A 24,327-nucleotide genomic window follows, 5' to 3' on the forward strand; every position below is an offset into this window, starting at 1 on the left:
CACCTTTGATTAGGGTGGACATACACAGAGCCCAGGCCTTACCCAGCCAGACCAGCTGCGTGAGGTTCTCCAGGCCCTCAATCCTCTCAATGATGTTGTTGTCCAGTTGCAGCTTCTTCAGGTTCTCGAACTGCCAGAGATTGTCTATGCGGAGGATGTCTGTAACAGCCCAGGGATCAGGCTCAGGTCAGGGGACCAAGATGGGTTAGGGTTAGAGAGAGAAAGACTCTGTCACTCCCCTACCCTGCCCCGGAGTATATGGGTTGTATGAGCACTGACAAACATTGTGTCTCAATTAGTGTATAGTGCCAGTGGGGATCAATGGTATCACTCAGAGCTACACGAGGATCTAAGGGGTCCACTGGCAGAAAGAGGCTGAGCTGGACCTGTCCAGGGTAGGAGACTCACTCACATTGCCTCTGGTGTCAAGCTGAGTGCTCCCTGGGAGGCTGGCCCACCTTGGGAAATAGGCTACTAGAGTTAAGTATGCAGCTCTGCTAGTAGGAAGTTTAATCAACTAGTTCAATCTTTTGGAAGGTCATTTGGCCACATTTACTGAAATAGTTAATGTCTGTGTCCTTTGATCTGTAGTTTTCTATCTAATAGCTCATGAAGGGAAGAAAAATGGGGTATCCCTAGCTGTCCATGTAGAGGGCATGGGATAAATCGATATAGAACAGAGCAGACGGTTCTGAACATCACAGAGATGATAGGAACCCAACTCCTAAGGCTTATGCACCCAAGATGCACAGCAACCCAAACTCTTTGCTCATCAGCCAGCCAGAAGTAGGCTTTTATCATGGGTAGCCAGGAGAGCCCTGAGTAACACACAAGCATAAATAAATTGACACGACTAGGGTAAAATTCTAAAAGCTAACCCTATGCCCCAGATTTTCCCAGAAACCACATAGAGCTCTATTGTTTATATGCCCATTTTTCTGTATTTCATTTTACAGTGATTTACAAAACTTAGAAAATTACAATGTTTATTTAAAGATGTGGAATATAGACATGAAGGGGTAAATAGTATCACTGAGAGGGCTGAGCGTGTAGCTCAGGTATAGGAAACCTGCCTAGTAATGTGAGAGGTCCTGGTTTCATACCCAGTGCCACCAAAAGATCAAAACAAAACAAAGAACAAGGATCATCAAGCACACATTTGGCGTGGCAGCTTCAACATTCATGCAGAGAGGCCAGTCAGGTTGTGAAACTACTGAGGTTGTGAAAATTCAGGTGGGGGAAGTTACCCTTTCCAATCCTGTCCCTGTGCCTGGGTTCTCTAACCTGGGGCACTGAGATCCTGCTGCCCTTGGCATGGAGCTGGGTGGTTCCCCCTTCTCCCGTGGGTCCCCAGGGCTGGGTAGCACTGGAACCTGTTCCCTAGTTCCTTGACGGTGGCCCAGTTTCCCAGACTGATACTTTTCTCCACTCTCCTCCCTACTTCTTGGCAGAGCCCAGGCTTGCTGCAGACTCCCAGACACCTCCTATGTCTAGCTGGATTTTTTTAGACACCTGCCGTGGCCCTGATCTCTGATTGACAGCACCCTGTCCCTGCTTTGCCCCCGGCTGTGGCAGTTCCCTGAATTCTGCTTGCAGCTCCTACGTACCTGGTGCTCTGCCACACACACACCTGCATGCCAGCTCTCCCCAAGGCACTCGCAGGTCATGTGGAAAAGTCAAACAGCACAACAAACCAGGAAGTACTTGACAGTTAGCGCCAAGTGAGTTACCAGTGTGGCAGCACTGACACCAAATCTGCTTCTGGCCAGCATCTTGTCCCAGCCAATGTTGTCATTTGCTGGAATATAACAGCAGCCGTCTCACTAGGGTCCTGGCCCTACAGCCAGTGGTACCTGTGATAACTCAGGGCTCATCCTTACCTGCTACTGCTCAGCCTTCCCAGGCTCCCACCGTACTTACTGTAGGACACAAACACCTCCCACAGGCTCCGAGGTAGACACCCGCTGACTGCAATCAGACTTCTCTGACCTAACTCACAGGGGCCTCCTCAGGCTAGCTCTGGCCTGTTTCAGGACCTTTGTACTGGCTATTAACGCTGCCTCACACACTTTCCAAGTGCATCTGCATGTGACACTCTCTCTCACCTCCTCCTAGTCTTTGCTTGGTTGTTACCCTCTTGGTGAGGGCTCTGGGCACCACAGAAAACAATTCACCCCACTCTACTTTCTTTTTGGCTGGATGCCTAACCAACCAAGGGCCCAAGACAAAGCAGGAATGTGAGTCCCACTGGGTCACTGGACACTGGCCTTACCTGCACAGTATACAGGGGTATTAGGCATCTTACTCCCCCCATAGCTTGCTGGCCCCACACCATGAGCCAGGTAATATACACGTTGTCACTTGTCCTCCTAACCAGTGGTTGAGGCAGAGACTGAAGTATCTCCTTTCATAGCTATGTTTTCCCCAAAACAGGACCTAACAGGAAAACTAGATATCACAAAACTGCTGGATTCTTGCCTTGCCTGCCATTAGAGTAGCCTCCAAGCAAGACAATCAGATATAATCTTCTGCATGACACTGCCAATCATCATAGTAATGACTGGTACTTATTTTCCGGTTACTTATTTTTGGGGAAATACTTACAGGTTACTTCTGGTACTTATTATACTTTTGGGTTACTTCCGGTACTTATTTTTGGGGAAACGTGGTAGATGGGGTTAGTGAGGCAGTAAGGTTCTGCCTGGTCCCCAGCCATATCTTCCCACTGGGGTGTCCTGATATTCCTGAGTGCCTCCCACTCCTGTGCTCCTTGTGTTTGCAGGCCCCTTTTGGTTATCCTTTCCACCAAAACTGCTCCCAGAGTGCTGGTTCCCCCAACCATTCATTCTACTTCAGTATTGGCTTTGTGGGGCTTCTTATGTCTTAGGCTTGCCAGGGACTCCTGCTCCAAAGGCAGTACCATGGAATTAGTTGACGGAAACAGCACGGTCTTGTGAGTCTTAGAGTTGGAGAGGGACAACTATTTTTTTTTTTCTGTTCTCATACAGAATCAGAAGTGTTGTGGACCAATGTCAGCAACACCAAGTGTGAGGCTTTAAAAATTTCCAGATGCTCTTATGCCTTAGAGGCCAAGGAACCTCATGCTGATGGAAGTCCCCAGACCACAGACTTTGTGCAGAATTCTGGGGCTTGAAGGGGGCACAGAGAAAGCCAGGGTACCTGGCTGGTGCCACCATTCAGCCCAGGCCACTGCCGGCACCCAGGATACGCACTCTGGAAGTCGAGCTGCAGAGACAGGACATCTTTGAAGAGGATGCCTTCCTGCTTGGCCAACTGCCCGGCCTCCTCCTGGGGACCCTGTTCCCCTACTGCCAGTTTGAGCATGTCGTCATCCATCACTCTCGGCTCCACTGAGTTATAGATGCGGTTCATCTTACCTAGAAAATCACATTCTGGTTTCAGGACAAATTCTGCCTGAGGTCCCTACTGAAGGGTCATGGACCAGCGTCGTGGTCATGGTCACCTGAGTGGTGTTCACTTCTTACCCTGAGCCTACTGAATCTTGGAGTTAATACGTTTGCATCAAGGCTGGTCTAGGGCTTCCCAGAGACCACTGGGGGGCCCTTCCATAGAAGTTCATTGCTTTACCCCACAACTGCTGCAGGGGTCCCACCTGGGCCACCGTAGTAGTGTCCATGCTGGGTCTCCTATGGGCTCAGTGCTCCTGAAGTTTGTGGCCTGGTGTGAGGCCTCTGTGTTCCCATCTTTATGTACATTGTGAAGGTTACCAACAATTGATCATGCCCTCGGCAGGCCAAATCAGGTACACCAGATTGTGGCCCCCTTCTGAGAGCACCTCACCCCTGTAGGCAGTCACGTGTGTGCTGTCCCCTCCAACAAGCAGCCCCCAGTGTACAGATGGGTGCTGACCCAAGCTGGCCATTCGTGCCGTGCCTCTGAGTAGTAGGAACTTGGGCCCATGGAATGAGAATGTCCCATCAGAGCTGATGGCTTGACTGGGAAGAAAACAGAGGGATGAGCTAGCCAGACATATGGTTAAGCAGAGAGAGCAAGAGGGCGATTCAGGAGATGTACAGAGAGAAGATCCAGAAAAGAAAGACAAAGACAAAAGAAAGACAAAGTCAGAGACAGAGGCTGCCTTCTTTTTGCTGGCTTTGAAGTCCCTAAAGTCCCTAAATCTAGTCTTCATCCAAGTTTCTGTGTCCCCTTCTGTGAGTGTTTGCTGATTTATCACATTAGTTCCTCTTTAATTTAAACTAATTCTGGGAAGTTTTCATTGCTAAGGATCCAAAGGGATTCAGGTGAGACACTGCATGCAAAGGGGATAATCTGTGGACTGTATCAGTAACATTGTGAGGCAGACTCTGGACCGTTATTCCTGACTGGACAGGTCACAGCCCTGGGAAGCTGGGCATTTCAAGGTCATTCTCATCATCCAACCTGATTGTTGAGAACATCCAGATAGTTGGACCTTATAGGATACCATGTTCTCAATCTGCTGGGCCTCTCGAGGCCTCTGGAGGTTCTGTCCTTCATTTTGATTCTACCTGTTTCTTACCTTGCTTCTGGCCACAGGTCTACACAGCATCAGGTATCCCTGGACCTCTGTCCTTTTCACTGTGGTGCCAGGCAGATTCTGTCCTCTACTTTCCATACCACTGAGCACTTCCAGAGCCTCCTGGTGTTGGGCTGATGATGCCTCCCAGAAATGGAGGCTGGTCTGCACAGTCATTCATCTGGCCTTAGAGACTTCCAAGACCATCCTCCTCCTTCCTCCCCACTGTTCACTTGAATGCAGCTTCTACAAATACACATGCTCCATTCCTCAGCTGTTCCTGATCAAATGTCCCAATGCCTTTAACTCTATCTGCCCCCAGATGGCTATACCTGTTACCTCTGTCCCCTCTCCATCTGGGCCTTCCATCCTTTAAGACCTTTAAGGCCTCTTTTTTCTCCCTCACTCCACACTAGCTCTATCTCCTTAGGATGACTGATTCAGTCCCCAAAGACAATTCCAGCCCTCACCAGTTCCTACTCTTCAAAAATGATTTTCCCTAAGGTTTCCCATAATTTGCTACTGACTTATCTCTGGGGGAATTTGGGGGGGGGCACTGGGGCTCAAACTCAGAACCTTGCACTTACCAGGCAGGTACTGAGCTAAATCCCTAGCTCCCTCTGGGGGAATTTTAATATGTTTCATTTGGCAGACATTATCTGCAAAGAATTTTGTTTTTTTTTTAAAAAGATACCATACTTTCAGAAATTACTCTTAATTCTGATTTCAAAACTTTGACTTCTCATCCTTCCCACTTTATGCAATATTACCTGTGACAAATCAAACTTGCATTCAGTCAAGCCACGAAAACACTATGCAATATGGGACTATTGTCACATTTATCTGTTAAGTATACCACAGCAGGATTCTGATTCTGACTGTGTACCTTTTGGCAACTTATTACACTTGTCTAAACCTTTGCTTTCCCAATCACAAAGTAACTTTACACGTGTGTAGTGAATATTATGTGCCATGAATAATAGATAAGTATCTTTATTTCTGTTTCAGACATGAATCAAACAATCATATAAATATTTAGTTATAAACCAGGACACGTTTGTAGATGAGAACTATGAACGCATATGTTAAAGTACCTGGCCTGGCCAGAGAAGACAGGGCTGAGATCTGAAGTCTAAAAAGGAAAAAACAGAGAGGAAACTGCATGATGAGGACCCTGAAATGGGATGGTATAGTCCACTTTGGCCTAGAGATGGGAAGGTATGGTCCATTTGGCCTAAGTGACGTAAGCTTGAATTTGCAGAGATTGTATTATTATCCTAGTATCCCTGGGATCCTGTAGGATTTAATAAGGCAGTGAAATGATCAGATTTCAAATGTTAAAGAGCTCATTCTAGGTGTAGTACTGAGAATTGCAAGAGGATGAGGCAGGCCAGAGATGACAAAGGGTAGAGGTAAGATATGGATTTTAGACATCTCTAGGAATTTACTTTATATGTAGGACTAATCATTTCAATTTCCATAAAACAAAACAGAAGCTAGTTAGAAAGGTTAATTAATACACCCAAATCTACACACCTAGTATATGACAGAAATTTCCTAATCGTGACTCCACCCAGGATACTAGGAATAACCATTGTCATAGCTCATAATGTTGCTTCTGCTGCTCTGGGTCAGGGACAAGGCCTAAACAGTCTTTCTCCACGGGGACTTTATTTGAAGTTTACCACCCTAACTTGGTCCCCATTGATTTGTCTGATGACAGCACTGTTAGTGAAGATTAGAGGCAGGAGGTAGGGAAGCAGGAGAATTTTACATACCTATAAGTCAAGTATCCTCCTCACAGAGAACAGATCTGTATTTCCCTGGGAAACAACCACATGGTTAATTGGATCTGAAAAATAAGAGACCCTACTGGCCATAAACGAAGAAGAAGAAAAACCAATCACTTACAGTGTGTGTACTGTGCCCTCGGTGCACATGAATTATTTAATTACACATTAGCCATGGAAGCTGGTTATGGTTTATATCTAAAATGTCCTCTAAAAGTCTTACATGTCTGGAAGGTGACTGGATCGTGAGAGCACTATACTCATTAGCTGAGTGTGCTGCTGTTAGGACAGGAGGTCTGGTTAGAGAAGACAGGTCACTTGTGGCTTGATCTGGAAGGGTTTTTATTCTTGTCCCCCCAGTTCCTCTCTTCTCTGCCTTCCAGCCACTAGGATGTGAATAGCTCTCCTCCTCCTCGGCCTTTTACAGTGTTGTTTTTGCCTTGGATCCAGCCACTCATAGGCTGATTCCTCTGAAACTGTAAGCCAAAGTGAACCTCTCCTTCTTTAAATTGGGGTGTCGGGTATTTTAATTACAAAGAGGAAAGTAATTAGTACAAAGCCATTTAAGAAGGCATTTCTAATGCCCTTATTTCTCAGGGAAACTGAGACCTCAGGGATGAGAAGGAACATCCAAACTCAAATAATGTTACTGACAGAGACTGACATGGAATCCGAGTATTCATATTCTCATCCAACTCACTTTTTGCAATGCCGAGTCAAATAATGAGACTTAAGAGGACAAATACGAATACTAACTTCTAGACGGCGTTTTCAGTGGACAGGGATACCTATCTTTCTATGAAACGGTTCAGGGAGGAGGCTGTGGGGATGGAACTGTAGGGATTCCTTCTGGCCCTCACTTCCTAAAGAGATGCTCTCTTTGCAGTTTTCTCCTACACAGATCGGAGAAGTCCAAAACTGAAGTCCTTGGCTCTCTCAGTACAACTGTAAAGTAGCTGGCAGAGGACCTTTGTGCACATTTTACACATAAGAAGGGCCAGGCCGGCATCCTCAGACAAAAGGGTTACAGGAAAGAGGTGCTCTCTGTCACTGCAAGTCCTTCTGGAGTCCCAACTCCCATGTCTCACCTTCTCAGTACTAGGAACAGGACTGATTCTCAGCAGCAAAAAGGTCTCTCTGTTGCTGGGGAACCAAGTGCCGCCACTCAGTTGCTAAGGGGAAGTCTGGAGATAGATATCCTGGGTGAAAGTTGACGGATCACATGACCACACTGCAACCACCAATCAGTGAAAGAGAAAACAAACGTTTATCCAATCATCACTTTGTATGGGTGGGCAACTTCCTAGGCACGCCTTCGTTCCGGTCCCCTTTTGAGCGATTGACTTATCTTTTGTCCAATAATAATAAGGTATCTCTAGATTGACTAACATCTAGATGAATCAAAATGCACAGCCTCCCTTCTGAGGCGGGTCAAAGGAGGTGCCCCTACGACTGATGGGGACTTCTCTGACCTAGCTCGCTCGTAGGTCCAATCGGACGTCGCGAGGTGGGTGGGGCTTTTATGAGAGCAGCTCAAGGCCCAATCAGAGAAGAACTCTAGAGGCATTGTCCAATAAAGACGCGACCAGGGGGCGGGGTCAGGGGCACGACACTTGGCGTTCCTGAGGGTGGGGTGGGGGCAAGTGTCAGTCAGGTCGGAGCGGCGGGGTACAGCCGAGACCGAGGAACAGACCGGGCGTCCTGGCCGCTGCTGTGTGGTCTGCCCAAGATGGAGTTCCTCCTGGGGAACCCGTTTAGCACGCCTGTGGGGCAGTGTCTCGGTAAGACCGCTCGTGGGGCCGACGGACGGGTGGGATACAGCGGCGGGTGACGGACTGGTGAGGACAGCGGTCTTCTGCCCGACGCCTGTGCCACCTCACAGACGGGCGGGCGGGCATCCTTTTAGTTGAGCCCTGTTGGTGCCGGGGCCACCTCACGTGCGAGCTGGGCCTCTTCCAGGTGCCAGTGCCACCTCACAGGTGGACTGGGCATCCTTGGGGAGCCTCTGTGTCATCTCATGGGTGTTGGTGCCAGACCTGCGAGGAGGCGCCCCTGAGGCCCAACTTGGACCTGGAGACGTTCGTCAGGGCCTAGTGTTTCCTGTCTCTCTTAGAGGTGGAGCCAACTGGTGGCCTGCTTAACCCTGGCCTATTGGGAAATGCCACTGCGTGCATCCATATCCAACGCACAAATCTTCTGCCATTGCTGTCCAGACCTAGTTCTTCCAGACTTTTTGTGGGATGTCATCTCCTTCCATAATTCTCCCTCCTCTTTGGTACCAACAGCCCTCATACTGGCTATCCTCCCAGAAAATACCCCCTGCTCCAAGACTTGATAATTTGAGTTGCAACTCAGCTAGGCTGTAGGAGGGACTGTAAGTGGGGGAGGGGTTCTGGAAGAGTGATTATCTTGAGGATGGAGTAGGGTAGCAGTTCTGCAGTGTCTTCCAGGAAAGAAGGGAGGCTGTGATAAGCACACACTACTGGGATTCAGGAAACTTGGACTCCAGTAGTAGCTTTACCAGTGACTCTCCCCCAGGACCTTGTGGTTTGAAGTTCTTCTGTGTGTCATAAGAGGTGTTTGAAGGTGAGATGTGATAGTTGCCTTCAAGTTTCATAGCCTTGATATTCTTTGTGGTAGTCTCTGCATATTGGCTGTTGTTGTTTCTATTATATTACATTCGCCAAAGTATCTGGCAGTATCCAGAGTGTGTAAACCCGCAATAGGAACTGTCAGTCCTATAGAGAGACTTTGGGTACCCCAGAAAAGGGCACCAGAGATAAGCAGCATCCTGGTGAGGAAAGTCCAAAGCATAGGTGAAGGAATACCGAAGTTCCCACTGTATGGAGTTTCCTTACTAAAACAACTCATAGGCTGGGGATGTAATTCAGTGGTAGAGTGCCTGCTTAGCCTTTACCAGCCCCTGAGTTCAATCCCCAGTATTGCAAATGATGTTGATTAGTTTCTTTTAATCAGGGCTCCTTCTATTTGGTCAAAGGACTGGTAAAATGTCTTTTATAAACAGGGTCCTTTAGTATCCTTATGAGCCTAGTGGTTTAGGCAGTAGTGATCTCTTTTTTTCTTGTCTTTTTGAGGAAGAGTTTTGCTATGCATTTCAAGCTGGCTTTGAACTCACTTTTTTGCCTAGGCTGGCCTTGAACTCACAGTGATCCTCCTGCTTCAGCCTCCTGCGTGCTGGGATTATGGACATTAATGACTTTTTTATCCCCCTCTTTGCTTATAAATTTCCAGCTTAATTTTCAGCCTTTAATAGGAACTGTATAAAGCTGTTGAGAACTCTTACTGTTGGCTAAGTGACATTTAAGAATCTCCTTCCTTTCTGGTATAGAGTCTTTTTAAAGGCATCATGAACACTGGGCCTTGAAAGCCTTCTGCCACCTTTTCAGCACCTAATCTCCTGCTGTTCACTCATGTATCTCTCTGAAAGAGATTCTTCTCTTCTTTCTCATTTCTTTTCATACTTTCCTCAAGTGCTTTCACTGCCACCTTATTACCAAAACTTATTTCTCAGTTGGGTATTAAATTCCAGCCAAGTAATGGAGTCAATAAAATTAGGGAGATTTTTTGTATGTCTTCTTATTATGGGAAGCTCCACACCTTTAAAATCCCAAAGGGGTTATTAAGTGTAGAATGTAGATGAAGGTAGAAGTTAAGAAAGACTGTTTTTTCAGTGTTAGCAACTGAACCCGGAACTGTGTGCATGCTAGGTAAGTACACTGTTCACTGAGCAGCACTCCTAGACCAAGGGAAATATCAGAATATAAGGAATATAGAGATATATAGTAAGTGGGAAAAGCATGATACTTTTGTTAGAAAGATCAGGGTTGAATTTTGACTCAGCCCATTTCTTGACTGTATGAGCCCAGATCCCAGAAACTGTATAAGACTTTTAAACCTTAGTTTATGTATCTGGAGGAAGGGAGGGAAAGAGAAAGACTGATTTTCATATTCATGGAGTAGTGTGGTTCAAGTGACAGTGTCTAAAACATTTCGCCATTAATATTGTATCTAGAATACAGCAGAGGTTTGGTAAATTGTAGTTGTCTCTGTTAACAGCAGAATATTGGGTTGGATTTTCCATTGTATGATACAATTGGTCAGTTTGTGACCTCTAAAGGAAAATAACCTTCCAGTGTTGACCACCACTTATATAAGAAATTTGACCATGAAGATATTGAAGGATTCCCATTGCCGTGTAGTTGATATCATCGTCAGTCATACAGTTTGGTTCAGGTAAATGGTTAGTGGACAGAATGAGTTTCTAATGTATGGTCTATACTCTTGTTATGAAATGTAAAAGTGACTTTAATAATATTGAATATTATTAGTAGCTTTTAAAGTATTTGCCAGGAAAGCTGGGCGTGGTGGTGCATGCCTGTAATCCCAGCACTTGGGAGGCTGAAGCAGGAGGATTGCCATGTGTGTGAGGGTAACTTAGGCTACAGTAGATGAGTGTAAGCCTGAACTATATAGCAAAACCCTGTCCCCAAAAACCACAACATGGGGCTGGAGATTTAGCTCAGCAGCATAAGCATCTGCCTTGCAAACGCACGGTTGTGAGTTCGATCTCCAGTACAAAACAAAACAAAACAAAAACCAAAAAACCACAACAGCATGGTCAGGCATGGTGACACATACCTGTAATCCAGAGTTTGGGAGGCTGAGGCAGGAGAATCACTTCGAGTTTGAAGCTAGCCCAGGCTACAAAGTAAATTCAATCCAGCCTGAATTATATAGCAAAACCCTGTTTTAAGAAAGAGGAAATAAACACAAAAAGTATATGTCAGGAAATGGATAGAATGGAGGGGAATACAGAAATAAAGTAACAGCAAAGCTAATGATTAGAACTGGGAATGGTGGCACATGCCTATAGTCTCGGCATTTGGGAGTGTAAGGCAGGAGGATCACTGCAAGCTCAAGGCTAGACTGGTCTACATAGTGAGTTCAAGGCCATCCTGGAATCCACAGTGAGATCCTGTCTCAAAAAAAAAATTAATGGTGATAAAAGGCAGTTTTCTAGGTGTGGTGACACACACACCTGTAATCTCAGCGCTTTGGAGCCTGAGACAGGAGGATTGCCATGTGTTTGAGGCTAGTTTGAACTACACCGAGAGACTTTGTCTCAAAACATATATATAAAAATAAGAACAACATCTGTAGCTTCCACCAAACAGTTCTGCAGTCATCGTGGGTTCTTGATACCTCTTCTGTAAGTTTTATTGCCCTTCCCACTTAGAGGCCAAGAAAATGAGGCTCAGAAGAGAAAATAACAGCTCAGTGGATAAGAAAGAGAGCTGGGATGTCGTGCATGTATGCCCCTGTCTCCAAAGGATTTACGGTTTCAGGAGGGAAAAGAGAGATGCATGAAACAAGGATATATAGCACAGATTATAAGTGTTGGAGGGGTTCAAAAGAATTCAGAAGAGGCTGGGATGATAGAGGCTGGCTCCTCTGAGTGTGAGGGCTGTTCATGAACGATGGGTAGGAACTCTGCAGGCTGACAAAAGGATCCCTTGGGCCTGTGGACAACTAAATGAGGTGAGGAGTGGGCATGGGCACATCTGATCACAGTCTCGGTGGAGCTTCAGCTTTTAGTCTCTGTGGACCTAATTTTTCTCACTCATAATACGTCTGATCAGGTATATGGAGTTTGTACCTGGATGATTCAGATCATACAGTTCAGAGGGCATGTATGTGTGCCTTTTGTGTACCAGGACTGATGCGATCTCTGAAGATATAAATATTAAAAAGCTGTTCTAAGAGAACCATCAGGAAAGGTACCAGTCACTACAGTGCCTTGGGTAGTTGGTGGAGTGTTTTTTATTACCCTGACTTGTATCTGCCTCACATGCACATTCTGACCTGGTGCTGTTTCGTTGAACACTTAGTCAAGACCACAGTTTGTTATAATTATTTCTGCGTTTCTTTTTCTCAGTGCTGGTGATTGAACTCAGGACCTTGTACACCCAGGACCTTGTGCTACAGCCCAAGAACTTTGCACATTGCTTGTGTTCACTCTGTTTGTATTCTGAAAGAGGGCTTCTGAATAGAATGCGTGGCTCAGAGAGTGAACAAATGTCTTAGTTACTTTTCTCTCACTACGGAGACAAAAATACCCAACACCCAAAATTAAAAGGGGAAAAGTTTATTATCTTACAGTTTGTAGATGTTTTAGTCCATAATCTGCTGGTTCCATGGCAGAGAGTAACAGTTTATGGTGGTGAAAAACAGAAAAAGCAACAAGGGAAGAGGAGGAGCAAACCTCTTTCTGTCCCTTATATTATATATAGGCTCCCTGCTCTAAGGCAGATGTTGCACTCGCAACCATAACTGACTCAGTTACAAACTCTAGAGTCAGCCACCTTCAAAAAACCGGTCGCCCCACTATTGCATGAGGCTTTGAGGACATATCTAGACAGAAATCATAACAAGGAATGGTGTAAGATGTTAAGTATGGAGGAAGAAAAAGTTTTTTAAACTTCTATTTCTTGATTTTTCTCTTCTGAAATAAGTTTCAAAATGTTACTAATTTCCCCCTTTCCCCACCACAAAGAGCTGGATGTGGTATATGAGGAGTTCCCCAAGTCTGGTTCAGGTTGCTCCGAGATACCTGCCATTTTCCTTCTGTGTGTTGGGAAAAGTTTTCAGACATTCCTTTTCAAAGAGAAAAACTGAAGTTCACTTAGATTCAGAGATCAGTAAGTAATGCTGTTGTTCATATTGGGGTGGGTAATCTCTTCATAATTCTGCTTTAATAAACATAAGAAGCTGTAATGTGTTGCAAAGTTTGTGCTTGTGAGTAATGTTGGACTAAACTACTTTATAAATATCCTGAGAATGATGGGTTTTCAACTTTAACATGGTCATTTGTATCAAGAATAACTAGTCCTCCTTCTGATAGCTATATCAGCTGTCAATTTGCAAAGCCCTTTGTCCTAAATAATTTTATTTAGTCTTTATAACCTTGTGAGATGCAAGAAGTCAAGTGGGAGGATCTTGTAATTATTTAGCACCTACTATATGTAGATTAAGTGGAATCTCTTTTAATCATTCCAATGGTTAATATTTGGGTGTTATTGTCCCTGACTTAAAGAAATACAGGTTCAGGGGCTGGGGATTTAGCTCAGCGGCATAAGCGCCTTCCTTACAATTGTGAGGTCCTGAGTTTAATCCCTGGTACCGATAAAAAAAAAAAAAGAACAAGAAATACAGGTTCTGAGAAGCTAAGAGACTCGTGCATGGTTTGTGCCAGTTAAGCCTAGAATCCACTCCTGATGCAGTGTTCACTTGGTACTTCTGTGTATATTATTTCTTGCCCTCAGATCTCCTGATTCAGTTTCATTCATTGGAGTCACCTAGAGGGCTTGTTAAAATGGATGGCTGCCCCTCACTTACAGTTTCTAATTAGGTAAGTCTGGGGTGAGGCCTACATTTTTTATGGTGATAGGGGTGGAGCCAGGGCCTTTTGTATGCTAGGCACAGACTCACCTCTGAGATGCACCCTTGCCCAGCTCTCTACCTCTTTAACCGGTTCCTCAGTGATACTATTGCTGCTGGCCCAGTCTTTCTCAATTTCTTGCTGTCTCTCTGTCTCTGTCTCTCTCTCTTTCTCTTTGGGGTACTGGCATTGAACCAGAAAGCAGTGAGTTACATTCCCATCCCTTTAAAATTTTTTCTGATACCATCTTTTTTTTTTTTTTTTTTGTCTTTTTGAGACGGGGTCTCACTATGCAGTTTAGGCTGGCCTTGAGCTCACTTTGTAGCCCAGGGTGGTCTCAAACTCTCAGCGATCCTCCCACCTCAGCCTCCCGAGTGCTGAGATTACAGGCGTGAGCCACCATGCCCAGCTCTGATACCATCTTACTAGTAGCTAAATTACTTGGACTGGGCTTAAACCTTCAACTTTTTTTTTTTTGTAACAAGAATCAAACTCACAACTTTGTGCTTGTCAGGTAGACATCTTTCAATCTTTTTGCCTCAGCCTCCCAGTATGCTTAGGATTACAGGTGTGCACCACCATGCCCAGCTAAATCTCTTCTTTAAATACTAAGTATGGATTTTCTTATGGACAGCCTATAAATGGACAGTTTATATATATATTTTGCTGTCATTTAATCCTCACAACAATGGTGCGGCCAGGCATGGTGGCATACATGTGTAATCCCAGTACTCTGGGAAGCTGAAGCAGGAGGATTGCAAGCTCAAGTCCAGTGTGGGAAATTTACCAATTTAGTGGGATCCTGTCTCAAAAAAAAAGGGGTTGGCAATGTAGCTCAGTGTAGAGGCCCTGTATAGAAACAAATAAACAGACAAATGAAAACAGTTCCAGTAGAAAGGTGGTTTTATTTTGCCAATGGGGATAGTGAGTATAATCCCAGTACTTCAGAGGCTGAGGCAGGAGGATCACTATGAGTTTAAGGCCAGCCTCAGGTACTTAGTGAGTTCAAGGCCAGCCTCGGGTACTTAGTGAGTTCAAGGCCAGCCTAAATTATAGAGCAAGACCCTGTCAAACAAAAAAACCCTCCCCTCCCCAAACAAAACAACAACAACAAAAAACAACCACTCAACAAGAATGTATGTAACATACCTAGGGTCACACAGCTTGCAATAAAGGAGTTAGAGTCTTAATCCAGCACTCTGACTCCAGAACTTGTGTCCTCTTATGCTGTATGTCCACAGCAGGTGAGAGATAGGAGGACTGCTCTAAGGAGAAAGGAGGAACTCAGGAAGACTCTGACATAGGACTAGGTTGCAACAGAGCAGGGATTTGATGCATAGGGAGGACCTAGTTCATGTGGAAATTGGAAGGAGGGCTCAGAGGGCTCTCTTGATGGAGATGACAACTTGAGCAAACTGATGGTGGCTGGTAGGTGGGTGTTAGGATTGGCTTCATTCGCCTGGTAGAAGGTGAGCTAGCAAAAGGAGGATAAGGCCTGAGTGTAGAGGGTCTGTTTTCTTTATAGACAGGGCAGCTAGCTTGGACTCTTTTCACTGATGGCCCTGGGAGCCCTACAAAATTTCTGGGGAGAGGAGTGGCATAGGTATCATTACAGAGGCAGAAGTATTTCACTTTGACTGTCACCAACACTTTTTCTTTACCATCAAAGTCTCACTGACTACCAAACAGGAAGGGGACTGTCCAAACGGGAAATTAGCAGTGGATAGTGCTAGTTCCAAGGTCAGAGGTAGGGACATTTCCTATGAGCTTCCCGCAGAGACAGAAAGGTGCTGGCCAATGGATCACTGGGAGGGAGTCTGGGAGCATTTGTCTTAAATTGTCTGGGCAGATTATAAAACACCAAACCTGGAAAGTCACATTGTAAGGGTCAGCCTGCTCATTTTTTACTCTGTTTAACGTGTACAGAAACAAGAAGTAAAGTACTGTAATTTCTACTTGAGCAGCTGAAGCAGGAATATCACAAGAAAACTTTTGAGACCAGTTTAGGTAACTTACTTGACCCTGTCTCAAAAACAGAAAAATAATGAGACCAACAACAGGAGCTGAGACTTAATGGCTTTTCTGAAGCTGTGCCACTGCTTTGGGGGAAGGCTGTTTGAGATACTTAAGTTTTCATGTCCGTGTGCTTTAAAAAAAAAATCAAAGAATTGAGGAGACTGAAGGAAGAAGGGTGTAAGTTTGAGACCAGCCTGGGCTACATAGTGAGTTCAAGGCCACCCTAGACTGCATGCACAATGAGATCCTGTTTCCAAAAAAACCCAAAAAACAAAAACCAATGTATTACCAGATAGGAAATATGGAAAATATAGAAAAAGGTAAAGGCAAAGGAAATCTCTATCATGACTTTCCTATAAATTTATTGGAAATTCTCTTAAGCAATGGAAGATTTGATAATTTACTCTCCATTTTCTCAGAAATGTAATGTTGTGTAACCACTGGTAACATATTTTTAATATAATCTATATTTATTTGTTTACTTATTTTTTGACTTAGGACATTAGGTGAGGAAATAGGGGTATCAATACAGTGCCGAGAGAAGCACCAGGGACATTTGTCTTGACCTAGCAGATAAATCACTCAGAATTTTTGGGCTAACCTAGTAACCTGAAAAGATATAAATAACATGTTTTTTTTCTGCTTTTTCAGCTTATTGTGGTTAAACAAGAGGCCTTTAAAAAAGTCTTGGGAACTTGGGGTGCAGGGTTAGCAGTAGAATACTTATTTCGCATGTGTGAGGACTATTTGATCCCTAATACCTTAGAAAACAAACAGAATAAAAATAAAAAACAATCTCAGAGTTAGTACCTGTGTTAGTGCTCCTGCCAGTGCTGACCTCGAAGAATCTCTCTAACTTTTTTCCATCTAATCATCAAGTGTCCTGTCCATCAGGCACCCTTCCTCCTCTACTCTGTTGATGGGGATGACTCTCTTCTTCGGACTCAGTGCTTGTTACTCATTTGGCTTTTCCCTTACCTGCAAAATAGAGAAGGATATGTTTGTCCTCTAGGATTTTGTGAAGAGTAAACGAGAGATATAATGTGTGTACCTAACACAGCATCCTACAGTCAATTATTATATTCAAGTCTACTGGGTCCTGCTGCCTGTTTTTGTTTTCTGTTCTTATTTATTTTGTCATTTGTTGCTTGTCTTGTCTTCTGAATAAGACTGGAGATTCCTTCAGGGCAGGATGTGTTCTTTGTTTCTTTATGACCGTCACAAAATAAGGTAGAGTATACTCTGAATAGTTTGTCAGTCTTACTGATTAGCATCTTCAAAGCTAAAAGTCTTAGCCTGATTTTTCTGAACTCTCATCATGTACCAGGTATCTTTTTTCAGTGAAATACACATATTATCTCTTTGATTTCTCTGAAAACATCAATATTATCTCCATTTTACAGATAAAGAAATGGAAGTGTAAGTGTTTTAAAAACTTGCCCAAGATTCTGTAGCTTATTCAGACTGCAATCTTACCCCTAGAAGTCTAACTCTGGTACATTTGTTGATACTAGATTCATTGTTCCACAAAGGTACTTGCTTCTATTTGTCCTCCTTTTAAAAATATGGCTAAAATATATGTAACAAAATTTACTATTTTAACTATTTTTAAGTGTGCAGTTCAGTAGCATTAAGTACATTCACATTGTTGTACAGCCATCACCATGGTTCCCCAGAGGTATTTTAAATATGCAACAGTGAAGTAATACCTCTTGGTCCCCTCATCCCCTGGCGACCACCATTCTACTTTCTGTCACTATGCATTTAACTATTCTAGCAATATCGTGTACATAGAAATGCAGTGTTTGTCCTTCTGAGTCTGAGTTATTTCACTCAGCATAATGTATTAAAGGTTCATCCATGCTGAAACATGTCAAAATTAACCTTTTTTCCTCCCCTCCCTTTTCTTCCCCTTCCCTTCCCTCCCTCCGTATTTTCCTCTTTCTCTCCTTTCTCCTCTCTTTCCTCTCTCCTTCACTCACTTTCCTTTTTTCCTTCTTTCCTTCCTTCCTTCCTTATTCTCTACTGGGACTTAAACCATGCTCATACTAAATACACTGTTTATCACTGAGCTACCCCTACAGCCCCCATATTTCCTTCCTTTTTAAAGCAGTATCATATTCCATTGTATCCATATGCTACTTTGTTTATCCATTCATCCACTGACATACATTTTTGTTGCTTCCACTTTTTCTGCTTCAAATATGGATGAATAAATATCTGTTTAATTCTTTTGGGTGTATACCCAGAAGCAGAATTGCTGAATCATGTAGTAATTCTGTTTTTAATGTTTTGATGACGCACTATGCTGTTTTTCATAGCTGGTGCACTATTTGATATTAACTCTGTTAGTGCACAAAGGTACCAGTTTTTCCACATCCTCACAAACACCTTTTTTTTTTTTGGTCTTTTTGAGACAGGGTTTTACTGTGTAGTTCAGGCTGACCTGAACTACACAGTAACTCACGTCGTAGCCCAGGCTGGTCTCAAACTTGGGCTCATCCTGCCTCAGGTTCCCAAGTACTTGGATTACAGGTGTGCACCACCACCCCTGGCAGCAAGCACTTACTTTTGCTTTTTTTCATCATAGTGCCCATCTTAATGGGTGTGAAGTAGTGTGTCATTGTGGCATAGATTTGTATCTCCCTAACAATTGGTCCTATGGATCATCTTTTCATGTGCTCATTGACCATTTGGCTTTCTTCTTTGGAGAAGTGTCTTCTCAAGTCTTTGCCCATTTTTAATGGGGCTGTTTCTTTGTTCATTTTAGGCATTCTCTATATATTCTGGATATTAACCATTATCAGCTGTATAACTTGCAAATATTATATTTATTTCAGGGCTTGAAACACTGGAATGACTATTTCAAAACACAAAGATATTTAAATCATTGTTTTTCTAATACTTGAAAGTTGGAATATATGGGAAAGTTGAGAAAAATAAACATTATAATCATAATCCTTCCTTCAAGAAATAATACATTGAGATGAGTTCCCTTGGAGTCTTGTTGCTCAAAGGTTGTCCCAGGCTGTGTGTTTCTTTTTTACTATGTTGAGAGTATCCTTTGATGCATGAAGTTTTAAATTTTAAGTTCAAGCCTTTGCTTTGCTGTTATGCCTTTTTTTTTTTTTTTTTTTTTTCGTCCTGTACTGACTGGGGATTGAACTCAGAGACCTTCCCACTGACCTAAATCCCCAGACCTTTTTGGAAATTTTTGTATTTTGAGAGAGGGTCTTGCTAAGTCAATAAGTTGGCCAGGTTGGACTTGACTGCCATTGTAGCTCTAGCTCTCTAGGTTTCCCAAGATGTGTGATTTGTAAGTGGTAGGGCAGAGACTTGAACCCAGGTCAGTAGATTCCAAAATCAGTGCTCTTAATCCCTGAACTGAAGAGAGCTGAAAACACTTTACTCCCATTGACGTTATAAAGGGTACAACTCAGGAAGAGCCAGTTGAACACAATGCATAGAACAGGGTATGGAAAGCACCACGGAGCTTCCTCCCCTCTGAGGGTCTACCCTGTCGTGTAGTTTTTAATGGAGGTTTTGTGACATTGTGATTGACTATATCACTGACCTTTGCCAGGCTGGGGGTATAGCTCAGTGGCTTAAGTGCCTGCCTGGCAAGTGCAAGGTCCTGAGTTTGATTCCCAGTACCAAAAACAAAAAAGCCTCCCAGGCCCCAGCCTGCCTACCTTGAAAAGAGAAGCCTTCCTGAAGCTGTCTAGCGACACCCAGGTACCATCTCATTTGCATATAAAAGACACATGTTACTCCAGAAGATTCCAAGAATTTTAGGTGCTCTGTCTCAGGAATTTGGGGCAAAGACCAAATCCTGTGTTTTTTTCCCCACCACGTTATCAAGGTCCCACAGTGAATATGTCTTGCTCTTTAATGCATAGCTTCTTAGTCATTTGGCTATGTGTAGATGGGCAGCAGGCTTAGCAGGGCAGGAGTTCATGGTGGGCAGTTGTGGACTCAGATTCATGAAGGTAAATACTTTGTTGTTAATCTCCTTGCTTGGTAGGGGATTATGTAGCTCCAAATTTGATGTTTAAATGACACTGGCTCATAAAATCACCTTTGGTCTATTTTGCTTGCTTTTTCTGCCACCAGTTTAGAACAGAGAACTAAATCTTAGGCTCGCACTTGGGAAGTCTGGGACTGGTTATCACGGTGCACTGATTTGCTGTGTGACTTTAGGTAGGTCATGATCTACCTGTTTACCATTTGTCCAAATTAATTTTTAAAACATAGAGCCCCTTTCCTAGTTCAGGCTCATCTTTAGCACACATGCAGAAACAACCACAGATTTGGTTAGTTCTGCCTGTTTTAGAAGTATGGTTAAGTGCATATAGTACGTGCTATTTTGTGTTGAATCCTAGTGATACTTCAAAGAAGTTTTCTGCTTTCTTCTTGTAGACCTCCTAAATTGTATACCTATTTTTTCCACCTGCCACCTTGAAAGGTCATGTAGTCTGGGGTTCTGCCAGTTCCCCTGAGCTATGTTTGTTGGTTAAGAAGTGAGGGCTGGCTGCCAGTGGGCCACTATATTGTGCAGGGTGTGATGAAAGAGATAGAAAGAACAGCTTGATTTCCAGATTCTAGGTTGAGTTTGTTTCTATAATTGTTAGTGTCACCGTTTTCTCACTTGTCAGCTGGGCAAATTGGATCAACCAGCAGATGAGAGACTAACTCTGACACCCGAAAATGTCATTTGTGACGGCACATTTCTGACAAGATGCCCATGAGATGCACTCATTTTAGTTTCATAAATATTTTTCTGAACAAAAAGGCAGATTGCTCCAGGGGTGAACAGTGGCAAAGGCAAGGGAGGTTAGGAAGGGGCTGAGCAGAGGGGCCAGTGAGCCTCATTGTGCCTGGAACTCTGCGGGGCCTCTCTTGGCTGCAGAGCTTACTGTCTGTGTTGGGATTGTTTGTTTTTCTTCATAATGTCCGCAGCATTTGTTTCCTCTTCTTAGTTTTCATCTCTAATTTAGTCCAGCCCTAGTCATGTGTAGATCTTTGCAGGTACCACTTACCTCATTTTCTTTGTCTTTCTGCACTCTGTGGCCAACTTAAAACTCTGCACAGTCTATTAGAAACCTCCTGAACTCCCCAACTCCTGGGAATAATCTTCAAATGAAATCTGGTATTCAAGGCTCTCACTGGTTGCACTTCTTCCTGTTTCGTCTCTTGCAGACCTTTGCATGCGCTCTGCTATTCTTGTTCCCTCCCTGCCTGTGCACAGTGTGTTGTTTACCCTGCATGACATGCCTACTCTTCTCTTGCTCATGGTTTAGATCCACCTCTCCTTCAGGAGCTGGATTAGGTCTTCCACTGCCACAAAAGACAGGAACCCCTGAATGCAGTGGCATTGATATTTACGTATATTTAATAATTATCTATTTATTTAAATGAAAGGTGGGATAGGTTAATATTTTGAATGGAAGATGAATAATGATAGTGTAGGACTGCCGTGGAAAGCTGGATCTGCAGGGAAGCCGCATGTTAGAGTCAGAGCTCAGTAGGAAGAGGGGTTGGTTAATGATGGATGCAGTCGGTTGTAAAGATAGGTACTGGTTTTGTATTAAGAACTGTACTCTCAAAAAAAAGAAAAAAAAATCTACTCTCACCTTCTTTAAAAGAAGAATGTGGCCTTCAGTCTTTGGTTCTGACATGGGATTGGAAATGGCTTGCTCCAACTGTAACATGATTTCTAGGCTCCCTATCTTCTCTACAGAAAATATGCCACAGAATAGGAGCAGGGACTTTCCTGAGCACACACCAGTGAAGAGAGAAATCATGTTTATTCCTCAGAAACACTGAAGTGCCCTAGAGTAAGAAAACATTCTTCTGTAATGATGTTATCAATAGTACTTTAAGCTCCAGCACACAGATAGCTTCTGTGTTTGAGACCAAGTCTGTTTTTCTTGTTTTCTACTTTTTCTCCGGAAATCATAAGGAAGCTAGTCTTTAAAATGAGCTGGAGGGCTGAGGGTGTCCTCAGTGGTACAGCATGTGCTTCACATGCAGAAGTCCCTGGGTTTCGTCCCCTGCACATATGCATTTGTGTACACACACACACACACACACACACACACACAGAATGAGCTGGGCATTTTTCTCAGAATCACACAACCAACATCAGAGTGTAGTGAGGCCTACGGTACAACCTACTTGCTTTACCACCCATCTAGCTTCCTGTGGCATTAGACAAGGGCAGGTCAACAAGATCAGGTAATGACTGCTGCCACACCCTATCCATATGCATTGCAATGGGTACAGGTTTCCTCTTAGCTCAGGGCCTGTGTGTCATGTGTGGCTATGTTCCTGTGGTGGCTCTTGTTTGGATTCTGTGTGGTGAGTTCCTTTAGGGGGATGTGATTTTCTGTTCTTCTGGGCTTGGAATAGGAAAACGACCTGTGGCCCACTTACTAGTCTTTTTTTTTTTTTTTTTTTTTTTGAGACAGGTTCTCACTATATAACTCACTGGCTTTGGACTTACTCTGTAGCCCAGGATGGCCTCAAACTTATGGCAATCCTCCTGCCTCGGCCTCCCGACTGCTGGTATTACAAGTATGCACCACTATGCCCAGCTTCTACCTACTAGTCTTAAGCACCTTTCTGGAAGATTGCTGAAATCAAGCTATTCCTTTCTGATTATTTCACATTATAGGGCACAAAATGATTTTCTACACACTTGTGTTTTTACTGTGGCAAACATATATATATATATATATATATATATATATATATAACATAAAACTTACTATTGTATCCATCCAGGTGTACAGTTTAGTAGCATTAAATATGTTCACATTTAATACACTTTCACAGCGAACACAACCTTCCATCTCCAGAACCATTTTATCTTCCTAAACTGGCTCTGTGCCCATTAAATAGTAACCCTCTGTTCCCTCACCCCACCCCTGTAACCACTATTGTATAGTGTCAATGAATCTGACTACTCTAGGTAAGACTAGAATAGGACTAGAGAACTGTGTCCTCATATAAATGGAATCATACAGTATTTATCTTTTACTGCCTGGCTTATTTCTTTTGGCATGTCTTCAAGGTTCATCCAAGTTAGAGCATGTGCAGAATCAATCAGTCAATATCTCTCTCTTCTCTTCCTCATCTTCCTCTTTTTCTTCTTATGTTGAGGCTCAAACCCAGAGATTCTTGTATATGCTAGGGTAACCACTACCTCTGAGCTGAATCCCTGCCAAAATCTTTTATTTCTAAAAGTTGTGTAGTATTTCATTGAGTGCATGTATTACATTTTGTGTATCCATTCATTCGCTGATAAATACTTGGGTAGTTTACAGCTTTGGGATGTTGTCCATTATACTGCTATGAACATGGATATGCAAACATCAGTTTGAATCCCTACTATCAGAATGGAATTGCTAGGTCATACAGTAATCCCATTTTTAATTTTTAAGGCACTACTATAATGTTTTCCATAGCAACTATACCATTTTACAATTTGTCCATACCTTCACTGACAGCAGTTACCATGTGTGATAGGAACTGTCCTAATGAATGGAGGAGGTGATTGGCTTTCCTTTGGGGGGTACATAGTGAAGCACCCACCTAGAATCTAAGCTAAGAATGTGTATCTGGAGGAAGACAGAACATCAGGATCATGGGATTTTGTGACATTTCATACTTTCCAGATGTTGATAGATGGTTATTATACAAAATTACTTTATTGGGAGAAATGGTGGCCACCTAGTCTTACAGGTTTAGAGGTAATGACAGAAAGGAGGAATTTGAGGGATTAATTGTGGCTGACAGCAGAAATTATAACTCTCAATTGAGTTGGTAGCATTATCTTGGCCCTCTGTGACCAGATGTTTATCAAAAGGTAGTGCCTCCTGTTGGAGCAGCTCACCTCCCTAGGTCCCCAGTCAAGTGCATTGCAGTATTAGGGAAAGTGTGATGACATTCCTTCCAGAGCCCTGAGTGCCTTACCTTTTTGGTGCTGAGCATGTGTGAGTTACTGTTACTTCCCTTAGGGAGTTTGCACTGAGAGGGAGACCTGCATAAAGGGGTATCATTTCAATGTCCAGTGTGAGTTCTGTGACAGATTTAGAGACAAGGCCCAGTGGGAGGCTCAAATGGGAAGAGGTTAATTCTCCCCAGTGGTGGTGGGAATAAGAAGTTTCTTGAGAGGTACTGCCTGGATCTGATTTTGAAGGGTAAGTAGTTGACTAGAGAGAAAAAGGAATGGGAGACGGGAGAGGATACCCTTCAGCTTGTCATTGACAGATATCCCAAGAGATCTTTAGTTTCAAAACCTGGCAGTCTTAGAGAGAAGGATATGAAACAGTTCCTCCCTCGGAGCTCCACCAAAGGATGAGATTGAAGAAAGGGAAGAGAGCAGTCTGTTAAGTATAGCCTCACAGACATCCCATTGCAGCTCCATCATGATAGTGAAAAGGCTGCCATGGGTTGGCAGGAGGAGGTATACCCTGGGGTGGCTGTGGGGCCTTCCTGCAGCAGGGCCAGCATTCCAACAT

The 24,327-nt window shown here is 43.6% G+C and overlaps 2 protein-coding genes across 13 annotated transcripts in view; one reads left to right on the plus strand and one right to left on the minus strand.

The window, feature by feature from the left end:
* Drc3 (dynein regulatory complex subunit 3) overlaps window positions 1-7,543 on the minus strand; it is a 38,111-nt gene extending 30,568 nt beyond the window's left edge. For all 4 annotated transcript variants that reach the window (XM_063242374.1, XM_063242375.1, XM_063242373.1 and 1 more), the window contains exons 1-4: window positions 7,416-7,543; window positions 6,316-6,360; window positions 3,234-3,398; window positions 43-159 (exon numbers count right to left, since the gene is read on the minus strand). In XM_063242374.1, coding sequence (XP_063098444.1) covers window positions 43-159; window positions 3,234-3,393 — 277 coding nt within the window. In that variant the 5' untranslated portion in view covers window positions 3,394-3,398; window positions 6,316-6,360; window positions 7,416-7,543. The remainder of the gene's footprint in view (window positions 1-42; window positions 160-3,233; window positions 3,399-6,315; window positions 6,361-7,415) is intronic.
* Window positions 7,544-7,939: 396 nt separating this feature from the next.
* The window catches only part of Tom1l2 (target of myb1 like 2 membrane trafficking protein), a 113,778-nt gene continuing 97,390 nt past the window's right edge, over window positions 7,940-24,327 (plus strand). For 7 of the 9 annotated variants that reach the window (XM_063242266.1, XM_063242267.1, XM_003465959.4 and 4 more), the window contains exon 1: window positions 7,940-8,108. In XM_063242266.1, the coding sequence (XP_063098336.1) occupies window positions 8,057-8,108 (52 nt within the window). In that variant the 5' untranslated portion in view covers window positions 7,940-8,056. Of the gene's footprint in view, window positions 8,109-13,670; window positions 13,757-24,327 lie in introns of all 9 variants that reach the window. The other 2 variants (XM_063242269.1, XM_063242271.1) reach the window with 2 other exon arrangements.

The sequence above is a fragment of the Cavia porcellus genome, unplaced genomic scaffold (assembly GCF_034190915.1).
Source record: "Cavia porcellus strain 051 isolate PalLab524CR breed Dunkin Hartley unplaced genomic scaffold, mCavPor4.1 scaffold_32, whole genome shotgun sequence".
Lineage (NCBI taxonomy): Eukaryota > Metazoa > Chordata > Mammalia > Rodentia > Caviidae > Cavia > Cavia porcellus.